Source organism: Pleurodeles waltl, chromosome 2_2 (genome assembly GCF_031143425.1).
Source record: "Pleurodeles waltl isolate 20211129_DDA chromosome 2_2, aPleWal1.hap1.20221129, whole genome shotgun sequence".
Classification (NCBI taxonomy): domain Eukaryota; kingdom Metazoa; phylum Chordata; class Amphibia; order Caudata; family Salamandridae; genus Pleurodeles; species Pleurodeles waltl.
This window is the reverse complement of record NC_090439.1, coordinates 877,550,013-877,568,138: the sequence shown is the minus strand read 5'-3', so window position 1 is coordinate 877,568,138 and position 18,126 is coordinate 877,550,013. Positions and strand designations below refer to the sequence as shown.

The 18,126-nt window shown below is 44.4% G+C and overlaps 1 protein-coding gene across 1 annotated transcript in view; it reads right to left on the bottom strand.

Annotated features, from left to right (window-relative positions):
• The window catches only part of SPAG1 (sperm associated antigen 1), a 697,262-nt gene that overhangs the window by 667,595 nt on the left and 11,541 nt on the right, over window positions 1-18,126 (bottom strand). The window contains exon 3 of the mRNA XM_069220554.1: window positions 10,769-10,928. Coding sequence (XP_069076655.1) covers window positions 10,769-10,928 — 160 coding nt within the window. The remainder of the gene's footprint in view (window positions 1-10,768; window positions 10,929-18,126) is intronic.

Below are 18,126 nucleotides of genomic sequence, written 5' to 3'. Positions count from 1 at the left end.
GCACCAGTAAAACAAACTAGTGCTGAACATTGACAACTTGATTAGTTACGCTGTTCCTTTACTAACTGCAGACTGTTCAGGAGGCAAGCATTGAAAAGACCCAAGAACTCCAGAATATGAACAACTAATCCTCCCAGGTAAACCGGCAGTCTCTGTCTGTCTGCTACTGCAAATGAGTTGTCCCACCCAGGCAACCGCTGTATTATTATTATTTTTGTTTGGCCCAAAAGGGTGCGGAAATGCTTATGCCAACTTGGACCCCTAGTGAGCAGAAATACACGGCCACAGAGAACCTTTGAATCCAGCCCGACAATTCAAAGAAGCAGAATAGGATATGTACAATACTATTTGATTTCACAAACTACAAACGCAAATATATTTAGATTTTTTTTTTACACACAGTATCCTAAACTAGTCTAGCATAGCCCCGAGGAAGACCTTCAGCTCAAACTGCAGTTCCCCCACAAAAGGTCAAAACATGCTGGCTTACATCTAGGGCTGAGGAGAGTGGGGCACATTGTTGCGCAATTTCCTGTAGAAAGAGTCTTCCAACATGCATAAAAAAGAAGGAAGGCACATTTGTAAAATGTCACTCGCGATCTATATAGGATCACCGATTCTTCAGTTATTAATACATTTTTATATAAAAACGAAACAGACTAGAAAAATCAAAATGAACTGGAGCACAGGTGATCTCCTAGCAAAACGAAAGCCTACTCTGCAGAGTTGAGGGCTGGGAAAAGAAAACAAGCTATCAAAAAGGTGTCTAGCTTAGAGGAAAGTAATTTAAGGTAGCTATAATGAGAAAGCATCCCTCCCAATAATGCCATTAAATTAAACTAACATAACGTCGGAGGGAGTGGAGCCAGGACCCCTAATTACAAGGACAATCAAACAAATAAAGAAAAAGCTTTGTGCTTTTCTGCAAGCAGGTGCTGGCCTAAAAGCAAGTCATCTCTTGTGTCGGCCTAATTACCCCAAAATTCCAAAGGCCCCAGAGAACTGGCCTGAAAAACTCCTAGACAATCAATGTAGTGTAATTAACTTTCTCAAAAGCTATTGATAAATCCAATATGAATGGCCTCAGAGGTTGAGACCATGCCACATACAGTAGTCATGGTCCCACCATGAAAACATACACTGTGTCAGTCAAGAAGAATGCTTAAATTAACATTATAATTTTGTGGCATCAAAGTGCAGGAGACGGAAACTGCAATATAATTTGCACTGCTCTTTCATGGACTTCAATAAAGCCACGGATACTGATGTCAATAAAGCTTTCCTGAAGATACAGTGATTTGAGAATTCTGCTGCAGACAAAGTTTTGGTGTTCTTCAATGATCCAGAATGGTCTGGCCCGAAAGTTCTGCAAATCTTTAGGATATTCGGTGAGATCTCCGCATCGAAATAAATCGAAGACGTGGTGTATGTGATGGGATCCTGCACTAAAGACTTTAAGTGGGCTAAAGGTCTATGAATTTGGAAACATGGGTTTAGGCACCTGGGAGTCTATGTCACACAGAATGTTATGATGGCCTAGTACACTAATATCCACTCTACTGTCATTCGTATAGAGGGAGCCCTGAACTTCTGGGATAATTTACCGCTGTCACTACTGGGTAGGTCAACCATATTCAAGATGGTAGCTCTGCTGCAGCCACCACACCATCTCCAAAATTTCCCATTTGAAATACTGCATTCCTTTTTTACCCAGACAGGGTCACTGCTGATAACCTTCCTGTGGGATCATTGTGTTCCCAGGATAGCATTGAAGAGATGCTACAAATCTACATATGATGGGGTGAATGTTGTGCTAGACTTTAGATCCTGCTATTCAGCAGCCCACTTGATACCCGTAAACAAATGGTGGTATAATACACGGAGACCCACCATTCACTTCCGAGAAGTGGACTATGAGAGGGGGGTAGATCACCCATACATTTTATTTAAGGTGGTTCTCCTGACCCAAATCTCCCCTTGGCAACAACGGTGCTGTTTATACTTTAGACAGAAACACTTGGGATTGGGTGGGACCGAAACATCACAAGGAAGACACAGGTGTGGGTGGGGACAAAGTTGGCATGGCTATCTGCACTAGAGGGGTTCAAGCAGTGGGATGCATGTCCCAGCTGGGAGACATAGTGGAGGGCATAGAAATGAAATCCTTTCAAGACCTACAAACAGAATATAAGCTACACTACAACCAGTTCTTTCTGTACTTATAACTTAGACATGACCTCACCCCGTATATCATAAGCATGGAAATCCTGATGGATTTTAAAACTCTAGAAGCCAGGTTGTTGTCCGGGGAAATCTCGGAACACAAAAAATTACACATTCACAGATGTCTGATGGTTAACAAGCCCACCCCCTTCAGAGATCTGAAGTCAGCGTGGGAAGGGGATCTGGGATCACTCTACAACTCAGAATTGAAAGAAGCCCTTATGTTTTCAAAGAAGGCAGCCATTGCTTCTTGATTTCGATTGAGATAATTAAAGAAGATCATACACAGTGCAGAATTTACTCACCATTTACTCTGGAAAATAGGTGTGGTGGGCTCACCGCCTTGCCTTCGATGTCCCTCTCAAGAGGGGTCTCTAGTTCAAACCCTATGGGGCTGCCAGGAAATAGAGAGGTTCTAAAGAAGAATTTATTCTGCTTTAGGGATAGTGATCAAAAGGAGGGTTCCTGACAATCCCAAGTTGATCCTTTTAAATAATAATACAGACCTGGATAGTAGTAGTGATAGGTGGGCAATGCTACGTCTTGACTTGATTGTGGCCAGGACATATAGTTGGAGTGAAACCACTCTTCCCTCAGTGGAGGAATGGAAACGGGGAATGGACCAATGCATGAGCGTTGAGAAGCTTATGTTTACACCCTTGCCATTTAGAGTCTGGTCACACTGGAGAAGAGGTTTGAAATGCCGGTCAACCAGCGAACAGACAGAGTCCTGGAGATGAGTACAAAGCTTGCTGCAGAATACCCGGAGGAGGTGATGGTTAAAAAGAACGAGTTACTTACCTTCGGTAACGACTTTTCTGGTGGATACATTAGCTACCTGTGGATTCCTCACCTCATGGATTCCTCACCTCATGAATACTCCCATGGCGCCAGCATTCTACGGAAATCTTCTTACTAGTCTCTGCACGTCGACGAGGACGTCACTGTCTCGCACGCGACGCCGTCTGACGTCATACAGGCAATAAGAGGTCCTCGACGACGTGCGGACGTCAGTACCAATAATTTTTTACGTGCATGAGAACAACCAGGCAATGCAATGAAAGAACAAAGCAACATCCATTATATTGTAAAAATACACCACATTGTATGAATAACTGTAAATCTTTTTTATGTACATATATATATATATATATAAAACTCTTTCTTTTAAAAATATATACACACACCAAGTATATACATAAAGATATATACACATATACCTATATATATATACAAATATATTATATATATACATCTATTGCACCCTCAAAGATCAAGAGGAGCGCACTCAAGGATTACTTGGCAAGACCATAAAGGCAACGGGGAGGCGGGTGGGACCGTGAGGAATCCACAGGTAGCTAATGTATCCACCAGAAAAGTCGTTACCGAAGGTAAGTAACTCGTTCTTCTGATGGATACAACTACCTGTGGATTCCTCACCTCATGAATAGAGTCCCAAAGCAGTACCACGCCCGGCGGTGGGTGCCTAAATGGTCAAACCAAGAAATCCTGCAGCACTGACCGTGCAAAATGGCCGTCCCTTCTAACCTCAGAATCTAAACAGTAATGTTTTGCAAAAGTGTGAAGGGACGACCAAGTTGCGGCCTTGCAGATGTCGACCACAGGAACACCTCTGGCTAAGGCCGAAGTGGCCGACTTAGCTCTGGTGGAATGAGCTCTAATGCCCTCAGGAGGATCCTTCTTTGCCAAAGAGTAACATATTTTAATGCAAAGAACCCACCTGGATAGTGTTCTCTTGTGGACTGCCTTTCCTCTCCTCTTGCCCACGTATCCAATAAACAGCTGATCCTCCAGCCTGAAATCCTTTGTTCTATCGATAAAGAAGCTCAACGCTCTCTTTGGATCCAGACGGTGCAGTCTTTCTTCCTCTTTGGAAGGATGAGGCGGAGGATAGAACGTGGACAAAGTAATTGCCTGAGCCAAATGGAAGGGTGAAACAACCTTCGGGAGGAAAGCAGCCTTGGTCCTCAACACCACCTTATCCCCATAAAAAGTTGTATAAGGGGGTTTTACTGATAAGGCCTGCAACTCACTCACTCTCCTTGCTGATGTTATAGCTATCAGGAAGACTGTTTTTAAAAACAAATACCTCAAGGGGCAAGAATGCATAGGTTCAAAAGGGGACCCCATAAGGAAAGTCAGGACTAAGGACAAATCCCATTGCGGCATAACGAATGGCTTTGGAGGATATTGATTTAGAAGACCTTTCAAGAATCTGATAACAATAGGGGATTTAAATAAAGATGGTTGGTCTGGAAGACATATGAAGGCTGACAAGGCCGATAAATAACCTTTAATGGTAGCCACTGCACAACCTTTCTGCGCCAGAGATAGAGCAAAAGACAAAACGTCCGATAGATGAGCTTGTAAAGGATCAATCTGCCTCTCTCCACACCACGCAACAAATTTAGACCACCTATTAGCGTAGATAGATTTAGTGGAGTGTCGCCTGGCCGCTAATATAACATCCACTACCTCAGGCGGGAGAGAGAAGGAACTCAGGTTGCCCCGTTCAATCTCCAGGCATGTAGGTGCAGACTCTGGAGGTTGGGGTGTAGAACCTGCCCCTGCGACTGCGAGAGGAGGTCTGCCCTGAAAGGGAGACGGAGCGGCGGGCACGTTGAGAGTTGGAGAAGGTCGGAGTACCACACCCTCCTTGGCCAATCCGGAGCTATTACGATTACTAGAGCCCGGTCTTGGCGAATCTTCCTCAATACTCGAGGAATCAAGGGTATGGGAGGAAACGCGTAAAGCAACTGGCCGCACCAGGTCATTTGAAACGCGTCCCCCAATGCTTCCTGCATCGGATACTGAAGGTTGCAGAACAACGGACAATGCGCGTTCTCTCGAGTGGCGAACAGATCTACCCGAGGAAACCCCCACTTCTGGAAGATTAAACGGACTTGATCTGGATGGAGACGCCACTCGTGGTCTGCCGAGAAGTGGCGACTGAGACTGTCCGCACGCACGTTCAAGACTCCGGCCAGATGGTTTGCTATCAAGCAAATCCGATGGTCCTTTGCCCAGGACCATAGTCGAAGAGCTTCTCTGCAGAGAAGGTACGACCCCACTCCTCCCTGCTTGTTTATGTACCACATCGTGGTAGTATTGTCCGTTAGGACCTGTACCGACTGACCACGAAGGGAAGGGAGGAAGGCCTTGAGAGCCAGACGTACAGCCCGTAACTCTAACAGATTGATGTGAAAAATCTGTTCCTCTGGAGACCAAAGACCTTTGATCTCCAGATCCCCCAGATGAGCTCCCCACCCTAGAGTGGAAGCATCCGTTATGACTGTGGCCACTGGTGGCGACTGCTGGAACGGTTTTCCTTGTGAAAGATTGTTGCTTGCAATCCACCACTTCAAATCCACAGCAGCATCTCTGGAGATCTTGACAGTACCCTCTAGATCTCCTCTGTGTTGAGACCACTGCCTTCGGAGGCACCACTGAAGAGCCCTCATGTGCCAGCGAGCATGCGTGACCAACAGAATGCAGGAGGCAAAAAGACCGAGCAGACGAAGGACCTTGAGGACTGGAACTACCGCTCCATTTCGAAACATTGGAACCAAATCCTGAATATCTTGAATCCGCTGAGGCGGAGGAAAGGCCCGACCCAATGTCGTATCCAGTACTGCCCCTATGAACAGGAGGCGCTGAGAGGGCTCCAGGTGAGATTTGGGCTCGTTCACCGAAAAGCCCAGGTCGAACAACAACTGGGTTGTTGACTGCAGATGACGCAACACAAGCTCCGGGGACTTGGCTTTGATCAACCAATCGTCCAAGTAAGGGAATACTGCTATCCCCTTCCTTCTGAGCTCTGCCGCAACCACCGACATCACCTTCGTGAAGACTCGAGGTGCTGAAGTAAGACCAAACGGAAGGACCGCAAACTGGTAGTGTTGCGATCCCACCACAAACCGGAGATACTTCCTGTGTGACTTGAGTATCGGGATATGAAAGTAAGCATCCTGCAAGTCGACAGACACCATCCAGTCTTCCATGTTCAACGCCAAAAGCACCTGTGCTAGGGTCAGCATCTTGAACTTTTCCTGCTTGAGGAACCAATTCAAGATCCTCAGGTCCAGAATTGGTCTCAAACGACCATCCTTCTTGGGAATCAGGAAATACCTTGAGTAAACTCCTTGACCCCTTTCCTGCTCCGGGACCAACTCCACCGCGCCCTTTAAAAGGAGGACTTCTACCTCCTGTTCTAGCAACAGGAGGTGTTCTTGTGAACAATACGAAGGGCGGGGCGGGATGAGGGGCGGAAACTCCCGAAAGGGAAGGGTGTAGCCTTTTCCCACAACACTGAGAACCCAAGTGTCCGACGTAACAGTCTCCCATTTGGTGAGAAAATGCTGTAATCTTCCCCCTACAGGAGAGGAGTGAGTGGGAAATGGTGGAAGCCTAAGGCTGCTTCCCCTGCTGCACCCCGCCAGAGGATGAGGAAGAGGCAGAGTGCTGCTGAGAGGCTCCCCTGGTGCGGACCCTACCCCTCCCCCTAAAAGATCTATAGGGATGGGAAGAGGCAGGTTGCTGATATCTTCCCCGAAAGGAAGAGGAGGAAGAGCCACGCCCAAATCCACGAAACCTCCTGAAGAATCTGGAAGAGGCCGTGGAAGAAGGAGCTTGGAGTCCCAACGACTTAGCCGTGGCCCTGCTCTCCTTAAAACGTTCCAAGGCCGAATCAGCCTTAGCCCCAAACAGTTTGTCCCCATCAAACGGGAGATCCAACAATGTGGACTGTACATCTGCCGAAAAGCCCGAGTTACGTAGCCAGGCCTGTCTCCTTTCCACCACAGTTGTGCCCATTGCTCTGGCTACCGAGTCGGTGGTATCCAGTCCCGTCTGGATAATTTGGGTCGCAGCAGCCTGGGCATCAGAGACAAGATCCAAAAGACCCTGGGGAAGCTCTGTAAACGAAGAGGAGATGTCATCCATCAGAGCATGAATATACCTCCCCAGGATACAGGTCGCATTAGTGGCTTTTAACGCCAGACTGCAGGACGAAAAAATCTTCTTCGACTGCGCCTCTAGCTTTTTTGAGTCTCTGTCCCCAGGCACCGTCGGGAAAGAACCAGGCGCTGATTTGGACGAACAGGAGGCCTGCACAACCAAGCTCTCCGGCGTAGGGTGCCTAGATAGGAAACCAGGATCAGTTGGAGCCGTCCGATACCTCCTGGCCACGGCTCTGTGAACTGCTGGGGAAGATGCCGGCTTCTTCCACACCTCTAAAACCGGATCCAGCAGAGCGTCATTAAAAGGTAATAGAGGCTCCGCCGCGGCTGAGGCCGGATGCAACACCTCTGTCAAAAGGTTTTGTTTCGCCTCCACCACCGGCAAAGGCAGGTCCAAAAAACTAGCTGCCTTCCGTACCACTGTATGAAAGGAAGCAGCTTCCTCGGTATATTCCCCCGGGGACGAAAGGTCCCACTCAGGGGAAGTGTCCAGCCCACTGGCCGACTCCAGTCCACGCAGCCCATCACCCGAGTCCTCTAGCTCTCCTTCCTCTAGGGCTCGTTGGTACTCCTGCTCCTCTAGTACCCGGAGAGCACGCCTCCTTGAATGCAGTCGTTGCTCAATCCGCGGAGTCGACAACACCTCCGCCGAAGTCGGAGATCGGCGCCGATCTTCCGAAGCCACCGACGCCGCATCCGGCGCCACAGGTAACTTCGGCGCCGACTGAAGAGCAGATGAAACGGATGGACCCACCGGAGTCACAGGCCGAAATCTCGACGTCGACGGGATGGAAATCCCTGGGGCCAATCCCTCCGAAGCCATCGGAGCGGCCACCGGCGCCGACACTGGCGCCGAGCCCACGTTCCCAAACGGGAGAAAGGGCATAAAGGGTGCCGGCCGAAGAGGCGCAGGATCACCCAAAGAAAAGGCCAAAGGCCCAGCCGGAGCACCCCCTGGAGCCATCTGTTGGAAGATGGCATACATCGCATTCAAGAATGCGGAACTATCGGCTCCAGGGGTGGGAAAAGCCGGATACTGGGGTGCCTGACTCGGAGGCGACCCCGACGCCGGCCTCGGCGTCTGCGCCGGAGAAAACACCTGAGGCTCCAATACCTCAATCACCGACGCCTGTCCAGGCGAAGTTGGAGACGTCGGAGAGAGCAACGGCGTCGAAGGATGCGGCGTCACCGTGGGGCTGACCTCCCATGTCCTCCGGCGCCGATCCGGAGACCTGGAACGAGCCTCCCTTGAATGACGCCGAGATTCTCTACGGCGCCGGGAGTCTCGATGACGCCGATGTCTTGGAGAAGACTTTTTCTTGTGATGCTTCTCCTTTGACTTGGCCATAAACAGCTTCGCCTCGCGTTCTTTAATGGCCTTCGGATTCATGTGCTGACACGAATCACAAGTCGAGACGTCGTGGTCGGAGCTCAAACACCAAAGGCAATCGGAATGAGGATCCGTCACCGACATCTTGCCTCCACACTCACGACAAGGCTTAAATCCAGACTTTCTCTGCGACATTATTTCCACAGAGAAAGAGTACGCAGCAAGATATACACTGTAACCGCAAGAGTAACAGTTGCTCCCTCGAAGATAACCGTTTCGAATGCACGGAAAAAAGGGAACTGACGTCCGCACGTCGTCGAGGACCTCTTATTGCCTGTATGACGTCAGACGGCGTCGCGTGCGAGACAGTGACGTCCTCGTCGACGTGCAGAGACTAGTAAGAAGATTTCCGTAGAATGCTGGCGCCATGGGAGTATTCATGAGGTGAGGAATCCATGAGGTGAGGAATCCACAGGTAGTTGTATCCATCAGAAACTGGGATATCTGATAGAGTCACAAGAATAACATTATCCTATTGTGAATATGGCCTTTCAGTTGCCTCAAAAGTGTGAAATAATGACTATAACCTGAGATAGACAGAGATGGTTTCTCTCTTCTGCAGACATAACTGAAAGAGGGTTCTAGGCTGTACAGCATAAAAAAAGCAACTGATGCCGAAGCGTGGAATGCCTCCTATATTTCTCTGATCAATGTCTCATCACACTCACAAGGAAGAGATAGTTTGTGGAGATTTTTAAAAAATGTAGAAAAAGGGGGCAGAAACATCAGCAGGTTGGCACTGTGAGACTGTGACAGTCAAAGGTATATATTTATTCAGACTGAGACAGCCACACACTATTGCCCAAAAACGAGTGAGGGAAAATAATGACTTTTTGTGATGAATATCTCGCCACCAGTCACAGGTCCTTCCTGTGAGTAGAATAAGAGAAATGTTATAGGCCCCATAAAGATGAAGCAGAGATTCCAGTAAAACGGTGTGCGCAGGGTTATGGATAATATTGTTAAAGTTTTTACACTTGACTGTGTGTGCTTTTAACAAAAAAGGGTTTAACCCTAAAACTTGAGGTGCAGTAGAATAACCTGCAGGTGTATCCACTCTCTATAAAATTGAGAAAGCTAAGTGTCTGTAATATATGTGCAAAAGACTAAACTCTGATTCATTTTACTCTGTGACCTCTCTCCGATCTTAGAATCTGTATCTGATCAAATACATTTTGCACCAATAAGTTTTGCTGTGTGATGCTGCACTTCAGGCATTAATACAAATTTTATAAATCAACTGGCTGAATATTCAGAACATAACAAACCAATGCAGGATATTTTGAACACAAAAACATCAATCTTCAGCAAAAAAGTGACAACTTTACAAGCACAAAATTGGATTGGTTCACTTTCTCTGTTAGTTAGGATTCACTTTTGAAAATAACACATCATCGCACACGCTTGTAAAGATTCCAATAAAATGGAAGTACACCAGTATAAGAAATAACAATGGAGCGGATTATTCAATGATATTGTTCAGAATCGTACACCATGCTGCTATTGCTACCATTATTAATTTATGGTGCTCCAGTTCGCTACATCAGTTATTATGAAATGTCAGATTAACTTTAACTATAAAGCTAACAAAGGAATTTGTCCAAGAACTATGTAGATATTTTGACTTTCCAAAAAGGTCTTGTGCGGCTTTGCATAACTCTGTGCTAACACTAACATTAAAACCTTTGAGAGGGTTACTCTTCTCAGATGGCAGACAAATCATCAAAAGACTATGAATTGATCAAAGGAATCGAGGGGAACACAAGAGCGACCAGGAAAAGATAGCTGATGATGCATACTGGAGTAAGAAACTAAAGCACGTATGCTGTAAAAAATGCACTTTACTTGTCAACCTGGCACTAAATTGTGCTAAGCATGCAACTGCAAACACGTTAATCCAAAATCAGATGTCAGCATATTTACTTTAAATCACTAAACTGTAAAAGTGCTTTATACATGTTACTTTCACTAAAGAGGTGTAAAACTAGAAGACAGGTATAAAAACAATAACCAATGGTAAGGTTAGTACATGGAAAAATAATGAAGCCTCCCCGCCAAACAGCCAAAAGGAATAAGTCTTAGGAACAAACAAAAAAACAATTATGAAGGAACGGTGTTTTTCCGGGTACTCTGATCTGTAAATACAATAACTTAAATGACTGAATTTACAGTGCACCTCAACATCCTCTTCAATATTTTCCCATTCCTTGAAAGTAAAACTGGCAGGGGTGGCAGCAGGTTTGTCTTTTCGTAGGGCTCTGCTTTTTGGATTCAAGCTTTTAAGTCTCTTTTCACAAAACTCCGTAAGATCTGGGTAGCACCCTTCTTCACCCGACCTTAAATGAAATACAAAATTTTAAAGTAAATACAATCAAATGAATAAACCACAAGACAAACTTAATACTCTTGTTTCTACTGTATCACTGTGAAAGAGGGAGAACTGTACAACTGAAATGCTTATACACTTTATTGTGTTTGTCCTGAGCAAGTAAGAAGTAGATAAAAAAAAACACGACAAAGAGAAGGCCAAATAACACATATATAACCAAGACAATATGGAACAGCTGATTTCTTGAATTATCAACTTTTTTATTTGCTGTAAAACATGCCTACATTCATGTCTAATGAAAATCAAGAAAACCGTTTTGTTTTTATTTTACTGGCATGCAGAAAGAAAAAAAAACAAACAGAAAAAGAAGTTGAACATGAATGTAGTATAATCCGTGGCATCACTGTGACATAGCTATCCTATTAAACAATTACAGCAAAACTCTAGTAGCCCATGCGTAACATATTCCATGCACCAATATTGCCTCCAGGCTAGGAATTTGTGCGGTAGCAAGATAACTGCATGTCCCCTTCAGATTTCTCAGACTACTCTTGGTTGCCCTGGGCTCTACATTATTTATCAGGATCTCTTCACAGTTTTATTAGAATTTGTTTAAGCAGTTCCCAAATACCCTTTGGGTGGGAAGCTCTAAGTAACAACTTTTGTTCATAGCAGTAAACTAAGTCTCTTCTCTAATTCTCCGTTACAGGCACAAAGTGCAAACTATAGTATTTTACCATCAGTAATGCAATTGATGGAGATTTCCTAATATGTATTGTTCTCTCATTTGCAGAGCCCAAAAGGCACACTTTGGGGTCCTGTGCAACATTATAGTCCAACATTTCCCGGAACATTACAGAGTTTTTTATGCATCTTGGATGTCAGCAAAAACCACAGAGCCTGCATTATTGGGAGCTCCCTGGGATATGCATCAATTAGATGTGTGGATTAATACAAGAACTAACTGTAATAGGAGGAGTTTTCTAGGCAGTGGATGGTAAGGAAGGTTGCCTCCCGGAATAATGACCCAAATATTTTCAACCATATACTATGTCATCACTGTAGTGACTTCCCTTCTTCCGTATGTGTTAATTTGGGGTGGTGTAACAGTGGTAGTTCCGGCGGATACAGAATAGTAAGGTTCACTCTTTCTTTAATTTTATGCCATGCATGAAATGTACATCCGACCATATCCATCTTAGCCTCTTCAGGCCATCAAATGATGTATCATAGCCATCAACGTCATAAGTGATGCTCTGTCTTTAGCCACTGCTAGGTGTGGTAACAATAGGTCAAGTGGTACCAGTGCTGTGCATGCTGTGCTTGTGCACATAAATAATATAGTTCCATATCAGGTGTTTTAAAACCACCTTGTTCATTGGGTAAGCGGAGTATTTACAAGCACAAGCTAGGCTGCTTAGTTCACCCTACCAATCTAACTGGAAGGGACCTAAGCATTCTGTTGAATTAGTATCAAAGAAATGTTATACATCTATAGGATGATCATTTCATTATTCCTAATCTTCCAGCTAATAACAACGTCTTGGTCTCCGTTTATGCAAATCCTTAAATATTTCACAGTTCATTCTAGTGGGTACTCAACATCACATCTTTTGTTGGTTTGAGTCAAGGGAAATAGCATGGATTTACTCTAATTTACTTGCAAACCTGAAAGGTATCCATATTTTATGCATTCCCTAGTAACAGGGGATACATTTTCTGACGTAGGAAACACACTTTTAAAAACTTCCTGTTATTAGATTTTAAAAACTGTGCATAATTAATCTGCTACTACATGATACATTCGTTCTTAGTAACAAATCATATGTTACAATTTCAAAAGAAGACTGCTTGCACAAATGGTTAAATGATTAGATCTGTAGTCTAAAAAAGGCTGATTAACTCTCTACAGTTTTTGATCTCAGATGTTTCATATACTGAATAATGTGCTTGTTAGCAAGTAACAAAACCTAAAATGGGAGTCTTGTAGTGACAGCATGATCATAACGTTTGGTAACGTTTAACTGTTTTATATCGCACCTCAAGCAGTGCTGGACTGCTTCAATAACCTCAGAGCGATCCAAATGAAGCATGGACTATATCAAAATACCAAATGCTTTTTCAGGTGTTTAACAACAGTATTCATCTTTGTTTAGATATGGAGAGACAGGAGCATCACAGATACTTTAGAGTAAATAACAAAATATCTTGGGCTACTGAAAGCTCGAAATGATCAAACATTACTTATTTCCATACTTTATGTCTAGAAAGATAAAAAGAATAGAAGAACAAAACATCACTGATGGGTAATTGAGTGAAACAGAATTACATAGCACATAAATTTTCATTATTGAAGCTTTTTGAGTAAGACAACATTCTGCCTAAATTAGATGCGCACAGTGTGACAGGCACATATGATTTACTTTCTGTGACTTGGCATACTTCTTAAATGGCAGCCAGGTTTTATTTTTTTAATTTGTGCATTTTGTTCTTAGCAAGTCATAATTTCTCCACAGCATACACGTTTTTTGTTTAAAACTAACTTTATTGGTTTTTCATTTTAGTAAGGTTCGACAAACATTGTATACATCAGGTATGTGGACATGCGTAACAGTAGTGGAGATGGGCGGTCCAAGCATCGGACCGTTAGATATTTCAAACCAATCTTGTGTTATGTAACAGTGTTAAAAACAACAAAACCATCCCACATCCTCCCAAGCCGCTTCTGTCATTAGTTACTTGACTAAAGCCATGTGGGTCGCAGGTACCATTTGATCTCTCTGAAAAAGCTCACATATAAAGTGGGTACCTGCGTGTGTTGTCTCCTTGGTGACAATGGGGGAAAGCCAAGGATAAAAGCTACACGGGTCTGTAAGTGTGTAAGACCAGGGATTCCAACTTCTCTCTGGCCCAAAACGTTTCCTTAGGGACGCTGCTAATCCTAATGTGTTAACTCCTTTGCCTCATTCTGTTTCTTAAACGTTTCACCATTACATTCCACTCCAGTGATATCGGCTGATGTCTCAGCCCTCTGTATTTTTCGCACCTGAGAATCAAACTTTCGGCTTTGCTCCAGCACAGTATCTCTTCACTCCATGAGAGAATAGATGCGGCATGGGGTGACTTCCAGCACCGCATCAACTGACGCTTCACCAAGTGCACGACCAGGTCTCCACAGCATACACATTCAGCCCTTTTGTCCATCACAAATATGTCAGTGGAACTGACTGAACCTTTGATGAGTCTGTTTTGATAAGTTTAGACAATATAAGTAAATCGGTTGGTAGTTTCACTGTCAGGGATGAGAATGGATATTCACTCTCGTCCCCTAAATAACAAGGCAATAGCCATAGGATTGAATGGTAGATAAATGCAAGTGAACAATTTGAGACAACTCAATTCTAATGTGTGTGTGTATATATACACACACATATACATACACACACACCCCCCCCTTAAATGTATTAAGGATTCCACATCCTTTTCAACAAAGGTCTAAGCTATTAAATGTTGCTTTGAAGCAAATGGAGTGAAATGCCATCTTGTGATTATTTTATAAGCATTTTCTTTATGTAGTGGATATATAGATGATTTCAATGGTCTAAACTAGAACACATATTGGACCATAAGTTTTCAGGACATTCAGGGCCTGGGTACGACCTTGGCGGATGGGCTACTCTGTCACAAAAGTGACAGATATCCCGCCGTTTTACAAGTTCCTTTGGATATAACGGAACTTTTAAAACGGGGGGCGGGATATCCATCACATTTGTGACGGAGTAGCCCATCTGCCAAGGTCGGAATCAGGCCTGCACTGTTTAAGATGTAGGTATGCTTTCTAGTGGATGGTGGACTGCTTAGCGAAATATAAAAAGATATGGATTAGAGAGCTGATTGCATTTACACTCTGAAAGCACAATAGGAGGGAGACATGGGTGAAGAACGAAGTGAGCGTGATTGGGCCTCTGTGCTGGGTAATTGCAGGAAGGTGTCTCGTAATGCACGGTTAAAATTAGTACACTATAAATGCGTGCACAGGGATTGCATTCCACCACAATGGCTGCACAGACTAGACTCGACCAAGCAGGAACACTGCCCAAGATGCCGGTCAACTTCAGAGACTTAAATCCACATGTGGTGGACATGGCCGAAAGTGGGAGCTTTTTGGGAACAATATGATTCCGGTGGTGGGGGTCCTGACCGAACTGCCACTATCACCCACAATGCCGCTGAGTCTTGTGGTACTGGTGGCCCGACCCAAACATAAAAAATATGCAGAAAAGGGTTGTAAAACTAGGTTTAGCTGTGGCAAAGAAATGCATAGCACTGCAGTGGATGAACAGTAGATCACCACTAAGAAACAATGACTTTGGGAATTAGCGTGATGGGTGCATGCAGAATACGGGGTGAGGCATAGACTGATATATACCGGGATGGAATAAGGGGGTAGAGTAAAGCGGGATATGGTAGAGATCCGCTTACAGCAACAAATAGAGGAACCATTTGCAGAGCATGGAACGGACTCTGATGAGGAGTGACAGTAAAAAATGATGGTGAGCGCCAGGGAGGATGGCTTAGCGTGGTCCAGTTACCAAAATGTGCACCATATACAGTTTTATTATGATGTTTGACCATCATGTCCTGGCTTTAAACAAAATATGCTGACAAAGTGGTGCATCTCTCTCTGGACCTGTGGGGGGAGGGATAGGAGGTAGTCACCATTTCTTTTATTGTGCTAATGTTTGATTGAAAAATAAATAAAAGAAATATATAACAAAAGATTAGAGATATTTTTTGTGTCTGGTGATGTGAGAAAAAGTTTCCCATTGGGGTCTTTTCTTGACCTCCATTTTTAAAAGTTTCTTTTGAATTCATCCAGTGTGGTAGGGGGTGGAGTCAGAATTCATCATGTTTCATAATGCAAGAGGTTAAACAAATGAAAGTATGCATCTCTGCGGAGCATTTCCACATTCAGAAATAGTTCCCCCAAAAGAGAAGCTTAGGTGATCTCGCTCCATTACAACCAGGGTCTATAATCGCAGGACAGAAATCGGGGTGGAAAACAACTGGTGCCCTAGGGATGGAAAGTTATCTTACCTCCTTTCCTAAATAAAAGTGTCCAATATTCTAAAAATTTGGCTATAAAGGGTAGGGGCTTGTGGTTTGGGAGTCTAAAAAATAAAAGCATAGGTGCTTTCCGGGGTTTACCAAGATAGGGATGGTTAAGCCAGTGAAGTACTGGGCACAGTTGGGCTCATCTATATTGGTTTCTACATTGGAAAATCCCAAACCACCATCTATTAGGCGTTTATGTAATGTGGTTCTATGTACTCTGGCTAATCCAAATGAATGCAGTCAGGTTACATTGCATTTGTATCAATATATACTAGTGAAACCTAAAAGGCAAAGTTTTTGCTATGTAATTCTGGCAAGAAATTCATGTTTATGCTTGCAGTTCATCCCAGTGATGTGATTTAAGGATTCCTCCATATATGTCTGTGCAAAAAAAGGTTACAATGGAGGAATTTTTCATGCATAAATATTTGTTTGTGTTGGGAAGATTAAACCAAAATATTTAAAAGGGTGCCAATATCCAACTCAGACCATGATTTTACAGTCTTGCGGCTGTCTGAGGGATCCAATAAGCCCAGTCAGAGTAATTATGTGCAATTTATTTTAAACAAGAGACTTTAGTAAATTGGCATGATTCTTCAAGAAGAGCTGGTTAGATTTGACTAGCTAACCTAGCATGTAATCTGCAAACAGGGTAAGCTTGAGCATCTTTGATTCACTAACAGACCAACTGTGATAGGGTTTTATTTATGTTACACATTAATGGTTCCATTGGAAAAACTTATAGGAAAAGAGACTATGGGCACTCTTGTTGTGTGCCCCTGGATAAGGGAATGGAAGGTGAATATTCACTACTAATTTTTATTTTACCTAAGGATGATACAAAATTAGTCCATGTATACATATTAGGACTGAGACCTGTTTTTGTAAGGACATTTGATATATGGTGTCATATTAGTCTGTCAAAATAATTCTCCCCAGGGCGTGGCTTTAAAAGCAACATGGTAGACCAGTCTTGATAGAGCTCCGCTTGGCACCGGACCCTCTTGATCATCCTGGCTGACTAGCCTCGAATGGCATAGTCCCCTGGCATCCTCCATGACCTTTAGAATAGACTTGGGCAGACCCTGGTGCAGCTACTGCTGCAGGGTTGTGTCATCTTGCAGAATGAGAAGTGAATGTGGCAGCCCAGCAGGGGCTTGGAGGCTGCAGAGAAGAACAACCGCTGATGGTTGCAAGGCGGCAAGATGAGACTGATTCCTCCACCTACCCCCGTGCCTGCAGCCTGGGCCCCAGACATGGCCAGGGACCCTCAGGCAAAAGGGGAGGCCACACTGATTGCTCGCAAGGCCCGAAAGACGACGCATGAACCCAAATAAATACACTCCGCAGACACTGTAAGGCCTGTACACTGCGACCGACAAGGGCATGAGGCATCAAGTAGAAGGAAGCTGGCCCAGTACTACTGCTGCTGCTTACTGGACCACCTAACGGATCCTCCATGGATGATGCATTGACCAACACCTGGTGAAGACCCCCTCGGTGTGCCTCTAATGCCAGTCTACTTATTACCTCCCATTAGGCCTAAGAAATAGGTTTTGCTATGCTCATTTGAGCTAATGTGGTGCCCCACAAAATGTATGCTGATCTTTCCAAAGCAATGTGATTGTCCATTCACTTGTATACCACAAGGTTAGGGAGTCTTTCCCGTTGTGTTTTTTTTGGGGTGGGGGGGTAAAAGCCTAGTGTACCCCTCCTCTTTTCCTGCTATTCCTACTTAATTCCAATCGTGCTCCCCATTGATTTGGTGTTTGTGAATCATTGGGAGCAGTTCAGCAAATCCGTTGTGTGCCATGTTCATCACCTGCATCTCATCTGTCTCTTCCTGAGCTCTCTAGTGACCTCCTGAAGGAGTCTTTGGTTGAGGATATTCAGGGACAGACCCTAATAGTGCTAGACAGCATTATCATCATGAACTATAGCTTTAGCCCTTCTCTCTTCCTGTACTGTCATATCCATCAGCTGAGACGAGAACAGATTTGTTAATATGGCTCTCTGCCTGGTCACACGTTCATTCCCATGTACTCCCACTCTGTGCGCTCTCCTAGTCGTAATGTCAAAGCCATTATTCT